The 17,362-nt window shown below is 45.1% G+C and overlaps 1 protein-coding gene across 1 annotated transcript; it reads right to left on the bottom strand.

Moving 5' to 3' along the window:
• Positions 1-8,765: 8,765 nt before the first annotated feature.
• Positions 8,766-12,793, bottom strand: LOC128723464 (homeobox protein unplugged-like). The gene is made up of 4 exons (XM_053817209.1): positions 12,605-12,793; positions 11,881-12,544; positions 9,398-9,636; positions 8,766-9,314 (listed from the first exon to the last, which is right to left on the bottom strand). The coding sequence occupies exons 1-4, from the start codon at positions 12,791-12,793 to the stop codon at positions 8,766-8,768; spliced, it is 1,641 nt and encodes a 546-aa protein (XP_053673184.1).
• Between the last annotated feature and the right edge of the window lie 4,569 nt (positions 12,794-17,362).

Here is a 17,362-nt window from a genome sequence, read left to right as displayed (position 1 = left end):
GTCGTTCGGATCGTGTCTAGTTTTTCTTCCCCTACACTTCTTCTTCGTCTTTCGTTTTCATATCCTCTCGACTTGCGATTCCCATTGCCCTTTTGGTATCGCGCCGCATTTATGTGCGGTGCAGCATAATGCAGAGGACGAAACGATTATGATGATGACGATGATGGTGATCTGGTGCAGCTTCATCATTTCGTAAACGTGATGATTGACAGTTGGGCCGTTTCGAGACCGGTTTGAACTAGTCGGTTGATTGTGGGGTTGGGATTCAGCACATGATACAGGACGCTTCCGATAGTGTTTGTTTGGTGTGATTTTTTAAATGCTGGCTTTATCCTCTTTACTGTCAATTGATGACTATGGCTTTGATATGGTGCTAGATCTTCGTATGTGTTTTTATCCATTTGACTGTAATACTCCCAAAATTGGCTCTTTCTTAATTAATAGAACCTAACGCAAATTAGAAGATATATTTCATAAAGCTGCAGTTTCATTTCTTTGCCATTTTCCAACAGCATTTCTAATTCGATCATCATCAACGGAACGGAACCGTTTAGGAAACTGTAGTCAACCCTTGTAGAATGCCGCATTTCCAATGGCAACATAGTTCAGTCGCTAAACAAAGCGGCAACGGCAAACATGCACGATAAATGGCGCGACCGTTTGACAAGTTCATTTTCCATCCCCTTTTTTCCATCCGCTTGACTGACACGTTAGCACCTCCGCGGACGTCAGGGGTTTTCGTGGTCGGGCACTTTGTGGATGCCTCATCGCGTTCCTTCCGAATTAGGCGAATCAAACTGCGTCCGCGAAGTATAGCTCATTGCGAGACGGCCTGACCGCGTTAGAGTCCCTGGGGTGGAAGCGCGAAAGGATGCCGTCGCAATTAGAAACATCCGTCAATCACGTCAGCATCCGATTTGTGTTCTTTCGTCGTATGCTATTTCAAACTCTCGAAATAATGCATTCGTAGATGCTAGGACTATGCTATCATAGATGTAAAATTTTAATGTAGTAAAATTTATTCAATTAGCGTAAGATGTATTTCGAACAATAACAATAATCTATTTTTATCCGTATGCTACTAGAACAAAGTTGTTGTACACCACACATGTTTTCGTTCTTCACCGATCGTTGAATGCTACACAAGCAAATCGTACTGGCTGTTAACGGCTACTTCACGCGAAGGGTGTGAAATCGTTTCAGTAAAATAAAAAGAAAGATCTCAACACAATTTGCCTGCTCGGTACGTCCCACGGTTGCGGTTTTAGTACGTTCTCTCGTCTGCGAACCATGTCCCGGTGTCCTGCTTTTTCATTCCTTTCGCCCATTTTACCACCCTGCTTTTCGTCGTTAACTGTGGTTTCCACAGCGTGGGTGAGACAGCTTGAACAGAGACTGTGTGTTGTTTTTCGCTTTTTATGGCCCCAGAACGATTGGAAACGATGCAGTCTTCATCGGCACGCTGTGGGGTTAAAAAAACTGGGCGGTCAGTTGCGAAAATTACGCAAACGCAAGCACAAACTCCAAGCACTAGCTCCTGCCCCGTTCTTTTTATCTGGTTTTGTGCATCGAAATGGTTGTGCTTGACTTTGTTGCTATTTCAGTTAGTGTAGGAAACCATATGAGAGTGGAAAAGTTTTTTGCCGTAGAAAAGAATACTATTATCATTTGATGTTGTTATTGTTATTTATTTAAGAACGGAATGGCCGTATTTAGATTTGAAAAAAATTTTGTGAACTGAAAGGCATTTCCTCCCAACAGCCGCAGCGAGCCTTATGTAATGACTATTATCATTTACATCACAGCAAGAATATACAGCAGAAGTTTTGCATATAACCTGGTGTACTAAATATATTTGTTTTAGTGGCAGTGTATACTACTCATGACCATTTAAATGTATGCTTAAAATGTTCCCTATTATTTATGTTTGAAGTAGTACAAAGAGGACTTGTTATAGGTTCTTCGTTCATTAATTAATTCTTTTTCAAAAATCATGTACCAATCCAAACCGGCAACCGAGTGTTTCCGCCAAAACAACAATCCATCGCTCACAATCCGCCAAATAACAATATCGTGCCGGCAAATCAACTGAGACATTATTGTCCGAATTACGACGAAAAATGTCTGGCCAAGATTAGGACCTCCGTGCGTTTGCGAACGGATCGAAACGTTTATGTGTTAATTTGCGTTTAAAATGGCCCTCAACCCTCTGCCAATCCACCGTTCAGTTCGTCATTCTTTTGTCGATCGAGTCAGACATCGAGACGACACATCGGAGGTTCTCCGTTACATTCGGTGGCCGCTTTCTCCTTTCCCATCCAGCCGGATCCTCAGACTCGATCATTCGGGGGAGCGCTTTGTTTTCCCGGTTCTTTGGATGGTTTCCCAGAAAGGGAGGAGAATTGCGCGGAAGACCTAATTAAAATTCCATCGATCATCCTCCCGGGGAATCGAAATTATCGCCGACAATCGCGGGTGGACAAACGGCCAAGTAGAAGAAAAAAAAACGTCAAACGAAACACGTGCGCATTAGTGCTCATTGACAAAAATGACCAAAAGGCGCTCTTCGGGCCGAGAACTTATTGGCATTCAACATGCGTCAGCGGAATGAATTGTTTAATTACCGCGAACGAATCGGGATTTGTTGCATATTGTTGGAAAGGCCCCCCACACGAAGGAGAATGGATTGGAAGGGACGGGTGCATCTAATATGTATGTGCGTTTTTTTTTTTGTAATATTATTTGCATTTCGTTGCTGCCGTGAATTCCGAACGAGCCGTTAATGTTGCTTCCAATCGCTAATCATGCTCACGAGCTGAAGATGATGGCGGTATTTCTCTTTTGATGCTACGAAAGGAAAGAAAAACAGCATATTTAATGCATATATTCAAATTTATTTGATGATTATAAGAATAGTAGAAATAGAATATTAGAAAAATCGATATTATTCGTAACATTTTATTCGTTTTAAGAAGTCAGCTGTATATAGTCCAAACCACAATATAAAAGCAAATTTATGATTTGATAGTGTTTTGAAATCATTTTTATCGAATTCGCTTTTCGGTCATCACTGTTTCGTAAGCAAGAACATATTTTTAATTTTTTAAAACCCAAAATTTAATCTCCCGCAGTAGGCGAGGGCTTTGATTTAACCATATCGCGCCTGCTTAGTGATCAATCACGCGATGTAATAATGCATCATGTTTTCATTAACCCCTGTGACTTATTTATTCCCGCACTCCAATCGCTCCAACGGCCTCTGCAAACATTTCTCATCACTGCGGCCAAATCCGTCCTTTAGCCAGAACCTTTAGCAACAACCAAAATTCGCCAGCCTACCCAGCGGGCTCGTTCGATCAGCTTCGATGCGCAGCAGATTCCTGCTTTCCGCCGGGAGGGAAAACAGCATCGCCGGAGATTTTCCTCGTTCCCGCGTGCGTACCGAAACTTTTCAGGGGCGTGCCCGAAGTCATTAGTTTGTATGATGACAAAGGGAAACTTTATTACATCGTCCTTTTTATTCGCTGCACCCGGGGAGCCACTGGTTGGTGCGCGTTCATTTCGTACGTTCAGACTTTTTTTTTATTGTCCTTTCTCGTCCTTCCCCTACGATGGACCGATGGGTAGACCGGGCAAGACCGCATCGATTACTAACTTCCGTTTCCGTTGCACTTTTGGCTTTTCCCTTCGGGTTGTGGGAATCGAGCGTTTGTCAGCGGTTTTTTTTTGTCCTTCCCGCAACGAGCCGCAAGCAGTGCCAGGTCCTGATGGCGATGGGATGGTCGGTTCGCTTACACCGAAGGACATAAAGTTGGGCATTGGGTGGGAGAACGTTTTGGCGAAGCAATTTGCGTCCTTTTTTTTTGCTTTGCGCCACATTTTTATTCGACAACAGTGCTGTCCTCTCCGCGGGATGCCGCTCAATTTTGGCGATGGTCCGCGGGATCGAAACCGGACAGTGGAAGAGTCGGTAAAAGGCATGCGGCTAAACTGGGCAAACAATTTCCCTTCGAGTGCGTTTAATTTATGACCCGCCAGAAGGGCAGGATTGCTGGCCGAAGTTTTTCGACGAAAATTGGTTCATCAACAATTGCGAATCATCCCTGTGTTTGTTTGTGTGTTTTTTTCATCTCATTTATAATTCTGCTGCTAAAATGTGATGCTGCATAAACAACTGATTGTGATTATTTATTTAAAATACTCTTCAATAGTACATATGACAACATTGAATACAGAACATCAAATGCCGAATAGTATTATTTGCTATTGTTACCACTTATATAAAATAGTATTATTTGCTATTGTTACCACCTCCCCCAAAGAGCCGATCGAACATATTCACGATCTTCCCAAAATATGCGGTCCACATACCCCCGAGTCGCGGGTTTGACGGTCGATTAATTCCATCCACCGAAGGCCGCAAGCTCCCACGGAATCGGGAATCCGGCAAGCACCGCCTCAGCCACCGAAACCCGCGCATCACAGCGCCAGCTCACGTAATCGCGCACGATTTATACGATTGCTTTATTGATTGATTTTTAACGATATGTCACCCGATATATCAAATCATGAAAGGTGCAGTAACCGCTACCGTCGCGTTCCGTCGAATTCCGTCCTTACATTAATTCGCTCCCATCCGGTCCGGTGCGTTGGGATGGGCCCAGGTTGCTTCGATTGCGAGGAGCTGCTTAATTCTTCTCACAGATGGACGTTTGTACGTTTTTATAAATCGATTCCAGCACGTGATAGCCGATCTACTATACCACGATTCAACCGATCTTCGCAGCAATGATTATGCGGTTTTGTATGGGATTCGCGAATGTTCACGATGTTCCATCGTGGAGGATATTTCCCAAGGATAGAAATTATACATTTGACCAAACCGGGGCTGGTAAACAGAAAGACACCCGAAAAACATTCTTGACCTGATTCCCATCAGCTGGATAAATGGTTGGCAAATATAAATAAGGGGCGCTGATTTATTGGAGAATATTTAATTGATTTGTTTGATTTGTGAAAATCACATGCTAAAGAACCTGTGTTTACAGAAATCTGTATGTATAATTTCGAAGAAAACTTTAAAAAGAAAAAAAGTATGTTGAAACTATACTTCAATGAATTGATGAAAAAATATATTCAATACTTGTTTCAAATGAAGTATCCAAAAGCGCCATCATGTTATTCGAGGAGTACAATTTTAGCTCTTTAAAACAAGCATATCTTTTGCTCTCAACAAAAATACGAAAAAAAAGACGGAGATAATCGCTCTGTATTGTAAGAATGTACGAGCGAATGAAATTAACTGTGAAATCCAGCTAAAGCCGGCCAGAAAACATTCGCTTGATTTCGTTTTGACGCCTTTTTCCAACACCGACCAACATATGCAAACCATCTGGGATCAAGTGAAGAACACCGACGTACGCGATTCGCGATCCAAACGGAAATCTATTTTTCCTTTCGTTGCCGGTGGTCCTCCCGGGTTGGACAAGTAATAATGTTCATCTATGCCTTCGGCGCGGTCCAAAGGCTTTGAAGTTCATCAACCATGATAAACCGTAGTGTCTCGCGAAAACGACTCAAAAATCATCCGGAAATCAGTGACACAAAAGGGGTGACCACATTCCGGTGACATTAATTGCGCAATATCTCTGACGTGGGACTCTGATGCTTCCGAATTGGCTGGCGGCGAGATGTCTTGGCCTGCTCCAGGACGCATCGTTGATTTTGACAGCTTTCCGCATAATTTCGGCTCGGGCTGGATGCAGTTTACAGTTCCCGCAAACGCCTTCGTTGATGGGCTTTCGATGTCGCCGACAGAGCAGATTCTTTTATGTATCCGACAGTGGTTCGTTTTTTAGAAGAGCTTGTAAAATTGCCCCAAAACGATCCATATAGACACGATCAAAATTGTTAGCTTCATATATATTCTGATTCAATTTACTTTATGCCTTCTCCCAATGGAAAGTGTTTTTCATGATCAAAATCATCCGCTACATTCTGGAGTAATCCATCACTTGTAACAATTCATGCAAACTCCTTTTCCCACCCTTTTGTTAAACATATTTTCATTTACCAAATCAACTGATACGTTTTCCCATATATTGTTCTCGTACAGAGATTGCTCGAACCCTTTTTAATGCATCACAATAAAAGAATCACACGTTCCTGCCTGCTTTCAACTGCCATCGAACCGAACGGACGTGCAGCCGTCACTTATCTTCGCATTTGGAAGCAGTTTCGTCCCGCGAGCTTTGATTGATCGACGATCGATCGATGACAGCAGCTTTCGCAAGAAACGTCAACGCACAGCGCCAAGTGTCCTGTCTACTAACGCATCTTAGTGTCCTTTTTGACAGTTGCCAAAAGGCACGAGAAATTGCGCAGTTACCGAGAACCATGCCCACCGGTTGATGATGATAAATTGCTTCTCCTGAAACGAGTTCTCTTCGCAAAGAGACTACCAACAGCATGCCTGCTGGGAAATGTTAATTTGTTGTTATTGCCACACGAAGAAAAGCCCGTCCACAAGGCGACACAATCGGTGACAACGTTTAGGAGCACGTTTTACTGCATTGAGGTGCCTTGATGAGCCTTGATGGCTCGAAGCCAAATCAATTCCGAACCAACTTCCCCTTCCTAATCGGTGTCAATGTGCCACACAGACAGAAAATGACACGGAACCGATCCTGAGTGTCGAAAATCCCACATCAAACGGATCCGGAGCCGCTCGGGTTCACTTCTGGGGTATTATCTCTATTGTCCTCTTCACGCACAATGCACCCAAACGGCAGCTTGTTGGCTTTTCAGCTTGTGGCAGACCAGCAAGCTTCCGGTGGCCGTTTTCCTGCGCAATACCGACATCGATCGAGCAGGCAAAAGGCGTGAGACACCTGGGATAATGAACGACGGACTGAAGGTTCTGGCCGAAGCGAGTGATTTAGGGGCCTTGTGTAGGTCGAACCCAGGACCCAGGAAGGACAGAAAACGCACCCGCTCGAGGTCCTTTGCTTTGCGTCCTTTTGCAACGTGGAGAAAGCAATCCCGAAACGGCACAACGACTCACGACAGTGAGAGCCAGTTCTATTGCCTCCGGTATCACGTTAGGCCGCAATTTGGTGCGTGAAATTGTCCCCACTTAGTCACGCCACTAGAATCTGTTGACTTTCCCGGGCGCCGTTAATCGATGTCCTTGTTGGGCTCGCCTTCACCCTACCAGGCCCGAGGAAAACGAAAGGTGATCGTTTCATGGGCGCCACCAATCGGTCCCTGTTAATCGATGTGCGCCCTTCGAAAACTCGGATCACGCTGCAACCGTCACGCCCCGGTTCCCGGTTTGCACTTTTGTTCCGAACGAAGGATTTCTAGGATGCCACCCCGAGGCCGGAAAATGGCTAGCGACGCTAATAAGGAACAATAAAGAGGGCAACAATTATTGTAATCACTCGGGGCAAGCAGGATGGTAAACGGGGATTGCACGTGAGACGGCGAGGAACAATCCCGCCCCTAAATCTCGCTCAAACGCGCGAAGCCCTATGCTCCTAGGGGTGAAGACCGAATACGTGGCCAAATCAACTCGATGGAATGGTATGGGCGGGATGAAAACTGTCGTTCACAGCAATGTTCCGTTTGCCGTGCTCGGGTAAGCATTAGCTTGCAGGCATTAACGAATCTGGCCAAATGTGTGGATTAATTATGTTTATGTTAATTTATGCATGTCGCAGACAAAAAAAAGAGCACCTCGTATGCGCCCATTTTGCTTCCCTAGCAGATGGCAATGGATGGTAATAAAAATAACGCTAAATGTTCCTGTCGTCTGTTGGAATCGTTAAACAGGTCGCAAATTGCGTTTTGGCCCCTTGCTGAACTTCGTTTTGAAAGCAAAAATCAAATAACCAAACCACATGTGTGTTTTAAGGTTCCTCTTACGATACCGACTTGTGTTTTATTTGCGGTTTACTTAAATCTCTTAATTTCTTTACACCTATCTGTAACGTCTGCTATCGTTTGCTGCTGGCTAAATCGCTTACAAATGTACATACGGTTGATGACGGGTTAACCCTATAACAGAGCACGTTATTGCTTTCTTTTCCATCTTTTTGCTGCATTCCAGTAAAAATGGTTGTAATAAAGGAGCTAAACGATCAATGATCGACCTCAATTCGACACTTTTGGCTGATGTTTTCGTAGTTCTGTTGCTTTTCAGATTTGACTAGCTCCTGAATTTAGGCTGGACACTTTCGAACTCTGAGCCACAGTTTGTTAGACGAAGGACATCAATAAGACCCAACCATCTCTAAACATCGCTCCATCTCTCTCTCTCTCTATGAGTCCAAGTCCTTGTAATTTAATAGCCACTTTAGAACAGATATTAAACACACGCTCGAAATACGGAGGCTCCATTAGCGAACGCGACGCTCAATTGATCGTCTCCGCTCGCAGTAATTAATGTTGATTTATGGGATTATCCCGTTTCGATTCTTCGCTCTCTCTTTCTCTCTCTCTCTCTCTCTCTCTCTCTCTGTCTCTTGTCTCGTGTCATGCAGCACAAAATCGTCTAGCCCACTTAACTGAAGTCCGTATCGATTCTGGCATTGTTGTCACCCCTTAATATCCTCGTTTTAGCACTTGATCTCTTGGTACATGGCCTGGGATAGTTCACAGGATAAGACTGGAAAATCACCCCCGAATGTCCTTATTCATCACACACGCGTTCACTCACAAACACACGCAACATTTGTCATTAGCACCGATCACGGACTCACGATTTAGAACGTTTTCGGATTGACGACGAGAGCAACCGGATGCGGTGGGGCACTGTGGGGTGGGGCAGCCAAAGAACACATCCCCAGGCCCATGTTGAAGGTGGCCGAAACGCCTCCTCCTCCTCCACCTCCACCAGCACCGTGGCCATCAACGGACATCCCTTCGTTCGATCTGCCCGAAGGACGTGGCGGTTCCGGCAGTCTGCCTGCAGCTGTGGCTTCCGGTGGAACAGCCGACGGTACCGGAAGTAGTCGCTTGGCCAACCCGAACCGCTCGAACCCACCCTGCGCCTCCCGCCCAAGACCTAGATCGGCTTTACGAAGTTCTGCCTTCGGTCCTACCAGATTCATCTTCTCCATCTGCTGATGTTGGGAACGGATAGCAAATCGGTTCACGTGCACCGGAATCGGCACGACGATCTTCGTGGTAGGACCTCCAGAACCACCCGTTCCAGCAGTACTACTTCCACCTCCTCGACCAAGCCCATGGGAGTTGAGACCGGCCTTAACGCGTTTCCACTTGGCACGCCGATTCTGGAACCAGATCTTCACCTGCGACGATGGAAGGAGTACAATGCGTTAAGACAAAAGGATTCGATGGGAAGGATGATGTCCGAATCTCTCACAAAACTAACCTGAACCTCACTCAGCTTTAGGCTGGTGGCGATCTGACTACGCTCCGTCAAACTGAGGTACTTCTTGGCGTGAAACTCGCGTTCCAGCTCGAGCAACTGTTCGGACGTGAAGGCAGTCCGTCGGCGGCGCGATTTCGATGTCTCATTTCCACTGCCTCCTTTACCCTGTCGACCGGACGATGGGGAGTTATGAGGGCCATCGTCATCGGAGCAGGCATCGGAATCCGAGTCACCAAGATCTGGAAAAAAAAACACGAAGAATTTGACTCGTGCTGAGTGACTTTTGGTTATCAAATCATCGCAACGTCCTCGAATTCGGGTGGTTCGATACCGAGAGAATATTTGGTCATTTGTGTAGATAAATAGATAAAGGATATCTTGTGGTTTTGCTCTGAGTACATAGTATAACTTGCTCATCATCCCTTTCAAAATAATAAATAAAAAATATTAACTTTGGAAGCTCATCCAAGTATGCCACTACTATACATAACCTCACATTGTTGGGCTCCAGTCTATAAGTTCACACTATATGCTCACAACAATTAAATAACAGACCTTCCTCGCTAAACAATTCATCTCAACCTCAACGGGATTTATCACCGACACGCTACATCAAAACGACCAAGACCAACGTCGCCAGCGAAATGCGACAAAGCCTCCTTTTAATTCGATAACCCACTCGGCAAACAGCGATCCCACCAATTTGTAGTGATCCTAATCATCCCCGAATACACCCTCTCACCGTCGGCTTTGACTTTAGCGAACCGTGTCCGGGGGTGATTTGCCACCCTTGGCCAAACCGGGAAAAGGCAAACCCAAACATCATCGAACCATCCAGCCATTCGGCGAAAGAACGCCACAAGAAGCGCCACTTTTCATTACCGCCTACAATGAAAGTCAATTTGCGCCGGAGGGTTGTTTCACGATGCCACGATGGCAGCTTCCCCTGGGGCGCGTGTGGGACGGTAATCAAATCATAATTCCTTCCCGCCGAGATTTGCCACGTGATCGAGTCAGGGAACTCGGGAACCCGGAAAAAGGGACCTTACGAGCGGAGCAACAAAAAAAAACTGCACAACGGAAGCACGCTCCGATGGGAACAGGCGCCGTGCGGTTGGAAAGGTTTGTAAATTATTCATAATCCGTTTAAGTGAATATTATCGCCCTCCTTCCGGTTCGGTGATGGGTGGAAGGTACAACGATTCCTGAGGCCAGCGCAGGGACACACTCGTCCGGTGGTGGGTGGTGTGGCCCTTTGGCACTTTCCCTCGTTTAACGGTCGCTCGGGGACACACGCGTTCGAAGGGTGAGGCTCAAATTTCCATGCGGGACACTTACAACGGTGCGGGGACATGTTGTAAAAATTTGTCAGACACTCGGCGGTTCTTCCCCCAGGCGGTGATCTGATGCTGCATTGTGATTTCTGCGCCTCCCCGGTCAATTAATTCAATTTAAATGGCTAACGCGAAGGCATTGCATTAATGAATTCAATGGTTAGATAAATGGCATTAAGTGTTGCGGGAAGTATTTTAGGAACGAAGCAACTGTTTAGCATCAATAAGAAGACTTTAACTAGAAATTAATTTGCGAGTAAAATCAATTGGCTTTACATATTTTGAAAGCTGCAACTTTTCCAAACAATTTTTAGAAGCCTTTTCTCGACAAAACAAATAATACCAACCGTAGTAAATTGCAATGAACAACAAACTAAAATACAAGCACAAGCACAAAATAAGAAAAACATATAAAATGGTTAGGTTTGTATCATCCTACACAAAAAACGTTTCCAATGTGTGTTCGACTACAAACAATGTATGATCCAAATTGTGCAATGTTAATTTCCATATAGAAACATATTTTAAATTTGCTCTTATTGTTCATTCTTAAGGTGAATCCTGTTATTATAATTCCACAAGACACAGACTTGTAATGCTTCAACGTAACCAAATGATTGTTCAAATTCAAATGGTTTTAAGATGGATCATGAATGGCTATCAAAAACCAAAACATATTATAAACGATTCTGAAGAAAACATATAGCTATTTGCGATCAAACTGCCTTCTTTTCCAGAAGTGTAATTTGCCTTCCAAAACGCATCCAGATACGTTGAGAACTGTACTTAATGATGCTTTAAATTAAGCAGGTAAAACAAATTTCTGGCTCTTCTGATTACGTTGATTTATGTTGCAAAAAATACAAAACCACCCAGAAGATGAGCCACAACCGTTTGAGCATTTTTCAAAGCTGCACCATTCGATTGCGCAGTCTTCCGAGTACAACCTGGCCGCTTCACCCTCTCAAGCAAGGGCAAAAAAACCAACCAATCGGTTGAACCAAATCAAATTAAATCATGACACATCACATCCAATTCAATCGCGGCCAGCCTCCCAACCATCGCTCACTTTCTGCCGACTCACGAGGTGCGCCATCCCTTCAGGCCCTTCAGAAGAACCGACGGCTTGTCTTTGGCCGTAACACTTACCCGCAGTCTTGCCGCATCCGGACGGTGAAAGTGACAGGCTAATGTCATCGCTGTACGCCGACCCGTCCGCACTATCTCCGCCATCCTCCACGGATGGCCTTGTCCGGTCAGGATCCTCCTCCAAACCACCACTATCACCTGATTCTCCCGCCGGTGTACCACCAGGCCGGTCGGTGTCCTGTCCGTGAGTTGGTGCGACCTGCAGGACGACGCCAGGATGCGGTAGAGTCGCATCCGGACCGATGTAAGGACGTGCCGGATGATGGTAGGCAGCGTACACCTTCGAGAGCAGATCGGCCTCGGTTGGGAACAATTTATCACCACTTCTGGCACCCCTCGTCGTAGGGCTGACCATCGCCGAGGGCCCCAAAGGCGGTGGTGCAGATTCACCCACCGAAAAGGACACCTCAGGTGCTCCTGGAGGTGGTTTGTGGGGGAACAGCAATGAGGACAGTTTTTCATTTGCAGCCTGTGATAGATAACGCCCTGCCGAGGGTAAACCAGTGCCCCAGGGGCTGTGGTAGAGTGGCGGGAATGAACCAAACGACAACATGGCCGCACTGTAACCGGCTGCTGCGGCTGCTGCAGCTGCGGCCAAATACTGCTGCTGCTGCTGCTGCTGTTGATGATGATGGTGCTGAGCGGACTGCTGGTGTTGTTGCTGCTGCTGTTGGTGATGGTGGTGTTGTTGCTGTTGTTCGTGGAAATCCACTGGGCCAGGGACGGATACCGGCGGTGAGGGTGATCCACGATCAACCGGATCAATTTCCGGTGAGGATCGACTCTCACCACTAGTACTTCGTCGTCGCCCAACCGCAATCAGGCTCTCGATGGTGAAGGACGACCTGGGCGGAGGACGCGAGTATTTAACATCCGTCACGCCTAGCACCGGAACAGTGGACACTTTATCCATGGCGGAAGTGGGTGCTGCACCCGCGATCACCGGTGCATGAAACGAAACGCAGGACACGCACGCGGCAACTTTAGATCCCGATGAAGCCACGCGAGAACGATCGAACGATAGCACGCTTTCGCGAACGTGTACCACGCGCACATCCGCACGGTTCAAGGGACGATTTGACAATAAATTTGTTATACGCTCTGCTGGTGCCCGTGCCGCGTATAACACAATGGCCGAGACGTGGATGGCGACCGAGAAGTGTATAGCCGTGCTCTTTGCTTGCTAGAGAGCGCTCTCACTCTCTTTTTCGCCGGTTAAGGGTTGAGCGAGACGGACGTTACCGATGTAGCTGTTTCGCTCGCTCACGTTGAACCCTTGGAAACGGAAAAAGGATCACAGGAATCGAAGGAAAACGCCGGGAGGTTGAAGGGCAGGACATCAAGGATAAAGGCTCGTTGTTTCTTGACAACGTAGTAGTGCCATTGTTTCTCGAAACTAACGACTTAATTAAAGCGATTACGAGGAATGGAAGGTGCAACGCTTTCAAAGGGTAAATCGCTCACTCAATTTGCTTAGAAGAGCACATTACTTAGCAAACATAGCAACGAAATAGAGCAAAGGAAAGTTAACAAGTAAATGTTTCAATCAGAGACGCTTCCGGTTTCCACTTTTAACTAAAATAAATAGTTAGCTACCTTCATATTTGTTGCAGTTTGCTTTGCAGTGAAATTGTACATAAAGGTAAAAAGAATTAACACAAAACCTTAGCAGTGCACGATATACTGAATGCTGGTGGTCAATTAGGACTATTTTTATAATGAAATTGATTTTGCTACAAACTTCTTCTATACTTCATGTGTCAGAAAAACATACTTAAGTAGTCTTATATTCGTTTTAACTTGTCTCTTGTTGTACTATGTATGTTATTGGTAGTATTTGACGCACCACAATCCCATATTTCCGCGATATTGTATACAATATAACCACACTTTGGACACACAATGCAACCATCATGTGTTCTGCAAATATAATTTTCTGTTCAACTACCGTACTCTTCCTCGAGCCAGTCCTCCCTATAAGATACCAACTAACGAGCGTGCAATAAAAATGTCTTTTTAATTGCTAGACAATTTCGGATCCACATCCGCCGTAGGTTCCCTTTGGTTCCTTGCCAAAACGAACGGCCGGGACAGGCGGTCGGCCCACAGGACCAGCCAGATGCACTAATTTATTGCGGAAATTACGCAAACTTTATGTTACCAAGTGTTAGGGAGGGTGTTTTAGGGGGAGAATTTCCAACGCGAACCTTTTTTGGATTTGTTTGGTTGCGTGTTTTACCAACTCCTGGAAGCCACGCCTACTTTCTGTCGATCCGCCGCCATTGGCTCCGGTGAAACGCACGCGCAAGTCGTTCCTGAAAATTTGCTCCTGCAAGGATGAAAATGTTCGCTCCGAAGGAACGATGGAAAACCCTTCTCATTCCGGCTCCGTCTCGAACTAAGTGTCGTGTAGTCACGCAAATGTGTCACCAAGCATTAATACTATTTCCGACGCTAATGACGATCTAATTATCGGCCAACAGTGACAACAACGGCAAGCGTCGGTTATTTGCTGTTAAAAATAGCACCATCATTAGCAGGAGTTGATTGACTTTAGGCTTTCCATCAGAGTGGGCCATCAATTTGTAAGATTAAAGTGTTCTGCCACTTCCTGGCCGGAGAAATGCGGCGTGTCTAACTGATTGGTTCATTGGTTGTTTTTAGTACAGGCGAGATACAACGAGTTAGAACAAATTTAGCTACGTTTCTGTACTCATATATTTCAGGTATTCATATAATAATTCTTCTAATAAAGCTATCAGGTTTACTTGCAAGTCGTGAAATGTAAATAATAGATAGATACCAAAGAATGATAAAACACTATTGACGAATGATTACCGTCGATCACAACTGTAAGCTTATTTGAACGAATAAAACACTGGTTAAACGTTGATTACTAAGTAGTTGTTCTGTGGAAATTCGAGTGTTGCGGTTTCCCGACAGTACCGTGTAATTTTGCTCCCACGTGAATAATTGTCTTTACCTTCGTAACATATGCTAACAACGTATCAAAACTACACCACTAATTATAGTTCCGTGCAAGTGTGCCACCAAAATGCCTTCAAACCCTACAATTTAACCTGTGTGTGTCCATGGTTCCCGCAGGTCAGTGGATACTTATGTCCTTTTAATTGATTACAAATGTGTTTTCTCGGTTCGGTGGCACATGGTGCGTCCATTACACGACACTCATCAATTATCCCACTCGGCAAACAAACAAACAAGCTGTGACAAGCGATAAAAAATGACGAAAAAACACCACTCTACAAGGTTCAGGAGTGGGGAGAAGGTGGAAAAGGGATGAAGTCCTTGTTTCTGCTAGGTTTTATTTTTTCCAGTGTACCTTTCACTCGTTACTAGTGTTTGCAAATCGATAGTGGACACTTTGCAGTGTTCGTTCGATTATTCAAATATTGAAAACAATTACGAGGCAAGGGAAGCGTGATGGTTAATCGAGAGAGCAAAAAAACGGCCCTTTACAATATCATTCGCATGGGAAAAAGCACGAGCCTTCGCACATGTACTCGTTTGTCAATTAAAACGATGTTGACATGTGTATTACAACAGTAGTATAGAAACATGGAACATCCGATATATGGCGCATTTTACAACCCATCCCGTAAGATTTGGAATGACTCAATTTGAAAAATGAAACATTGCAACATCCATAAGAGTCAGCATAATCGTGTATTTTTTCCAGTCAGTAGCAAAACTGAATGCTAAAATTATTTCAATAAATAGTTATTTACTTCTCCGACAGAAAAAAATGTTTTAAATTTTTTTAAAACAATATACTGTAAGTAATAAATATCACACATTTCAGAAATATTTGCTAATATTTTATAGTAATTTTTATATCGATCGTTTCAATTGCCACTGATACTATATGAAAGTAGAGTATATCCATGAAGAAGAACAAGCCGTACAGCATTCAACTCCATATGGTGTAACCTTACCACAAAACACACCGAAAAACCCCGCAATTTACTGTTCACTCCACCGAAACCACACAACCGAAGGCAAACAAATACGAAGCAGCGCCAAACGTACCATTTTCCCGGTCAGTTAGCCCAACAAGCGAAAAGTCTCTAATAATTGATTACCACTCTGTTCGTCACCAAATGCTGCACACATACCGCCGGCTCAATGCGTTAACATTCCCGGATGCCATTCCGTCCATACCCGAAACCATTCCGTCCAGCCCCTAAAAAGGACGACCTCGCGTCGATGTCGATGGGATAATTACCGCTCTCGTGTGTACCGGCCCGCTCCGTGGCGGTGAAAAATTCCGTGACCCGGCGTGCGCTAACACAGCGTGAAATTAAAGCCACTTGCACGAAATGAAACCGCTCCGTTCACGCAAGCTAACGAGCGACAAATCACGCGACCACGGGACGATAAGAATCCGGAGTAGAGTCTTGATTTGAAGGCAGACTCTCGACCCGCTGGGGGTGTGAAAATTAAATTTAAATTTTCATCCCATTAATTACCGCAAACGAGCTGTGGCTCTTGGCAAGATGTGTGAAATTATAGCACGAATGCGTCGGATGCATCGCCGGCTCAAGCGTGTCCTTGGCGAGATGATGAGTTAGTGCTGGGTTTCTTCCGTCTTTATCTTTGGTTTATGTCTTCGTTCACTTTGTTTCTGGTCGATTGCATTCATCTGGAAATGTGGTACACAAACTGCACAACGTGCGAAGCCGTGGAATCTTGATAGAAAAATACAAAGTTTCGTTTACTTTTCCTTTAATGTTTTTGTTTGTACCTTAAATCTTTTGAGCATTTAGCAACTGTTACCAGCGCTTTTCAACCTGTTTTTCGGTGCAAACGTTCCCAGGGCTTTCTAATTGACTTATCGCTTTGAGCAGGTCTGCGCATAAGAATGAAATTCACTTTGATGTGACATGTGATGTCGGCATGTCCAGAGACATAACGATCAGCGACTTTGGGAGTTCCGAGCCGACGTCACAACGACCGGATGTGGATCGTAAAAATGAAAGGAAACACATCATAAATCGAACCATCATGTCTCCTTCACGAAATTCAACAACAAACTCTATCAACAACTCGGTTTGAAGTGCCCGGTGGACTTCTAATAATTGCTTAAAATTCCGCTGCAAATTAATATTTCCATCCTGCAGCCCTTCTTGCTACTCCACCTCTGGTTGAGATGCCGTCATTGGGCACAAACGATTTAGCCGCCCGGGAATACCAGACGGGCCCGTCGGTTCTGGAATGCCATCTGTGCATATTAATTACGTTCGCCATGGCTCTTCGCCAACAGCGGGTCTTGCCTTTGTGGCCAGTGTAGTGCGAGTTGTTTGGTAAAACTTTGTCTCCTTGGGGTTCTCTTGGGGAGGTCGGACGAGGAAAAAAAAGGGTCACTGCATTTTGCGCTCTTCTCACTCACACCCACACCCGCTCCCTTCTAATTTCACCTCGTGTTGGGGAGCATTTTGTAGCCAAAGCGGCGTCTGATGGC

Source organism: Anopheles nili, chromosome 3 (genome assembly GCF_943737925.1).
Source record: "Anopheles nili chromosome 3, idAnoNiliSN_F5_01, whole genome shotgun sequence".
Classification (NCBI taxonomy): domain Eukaryota; kingdom Metazoa; phylum Arthropoda; class Insecta; order Diptera; family Culicidae; genus Anopheles; species Anopheles nili.
This window is presented reverse-complemented; position numbering and strand designations above follow the sequence as displayed.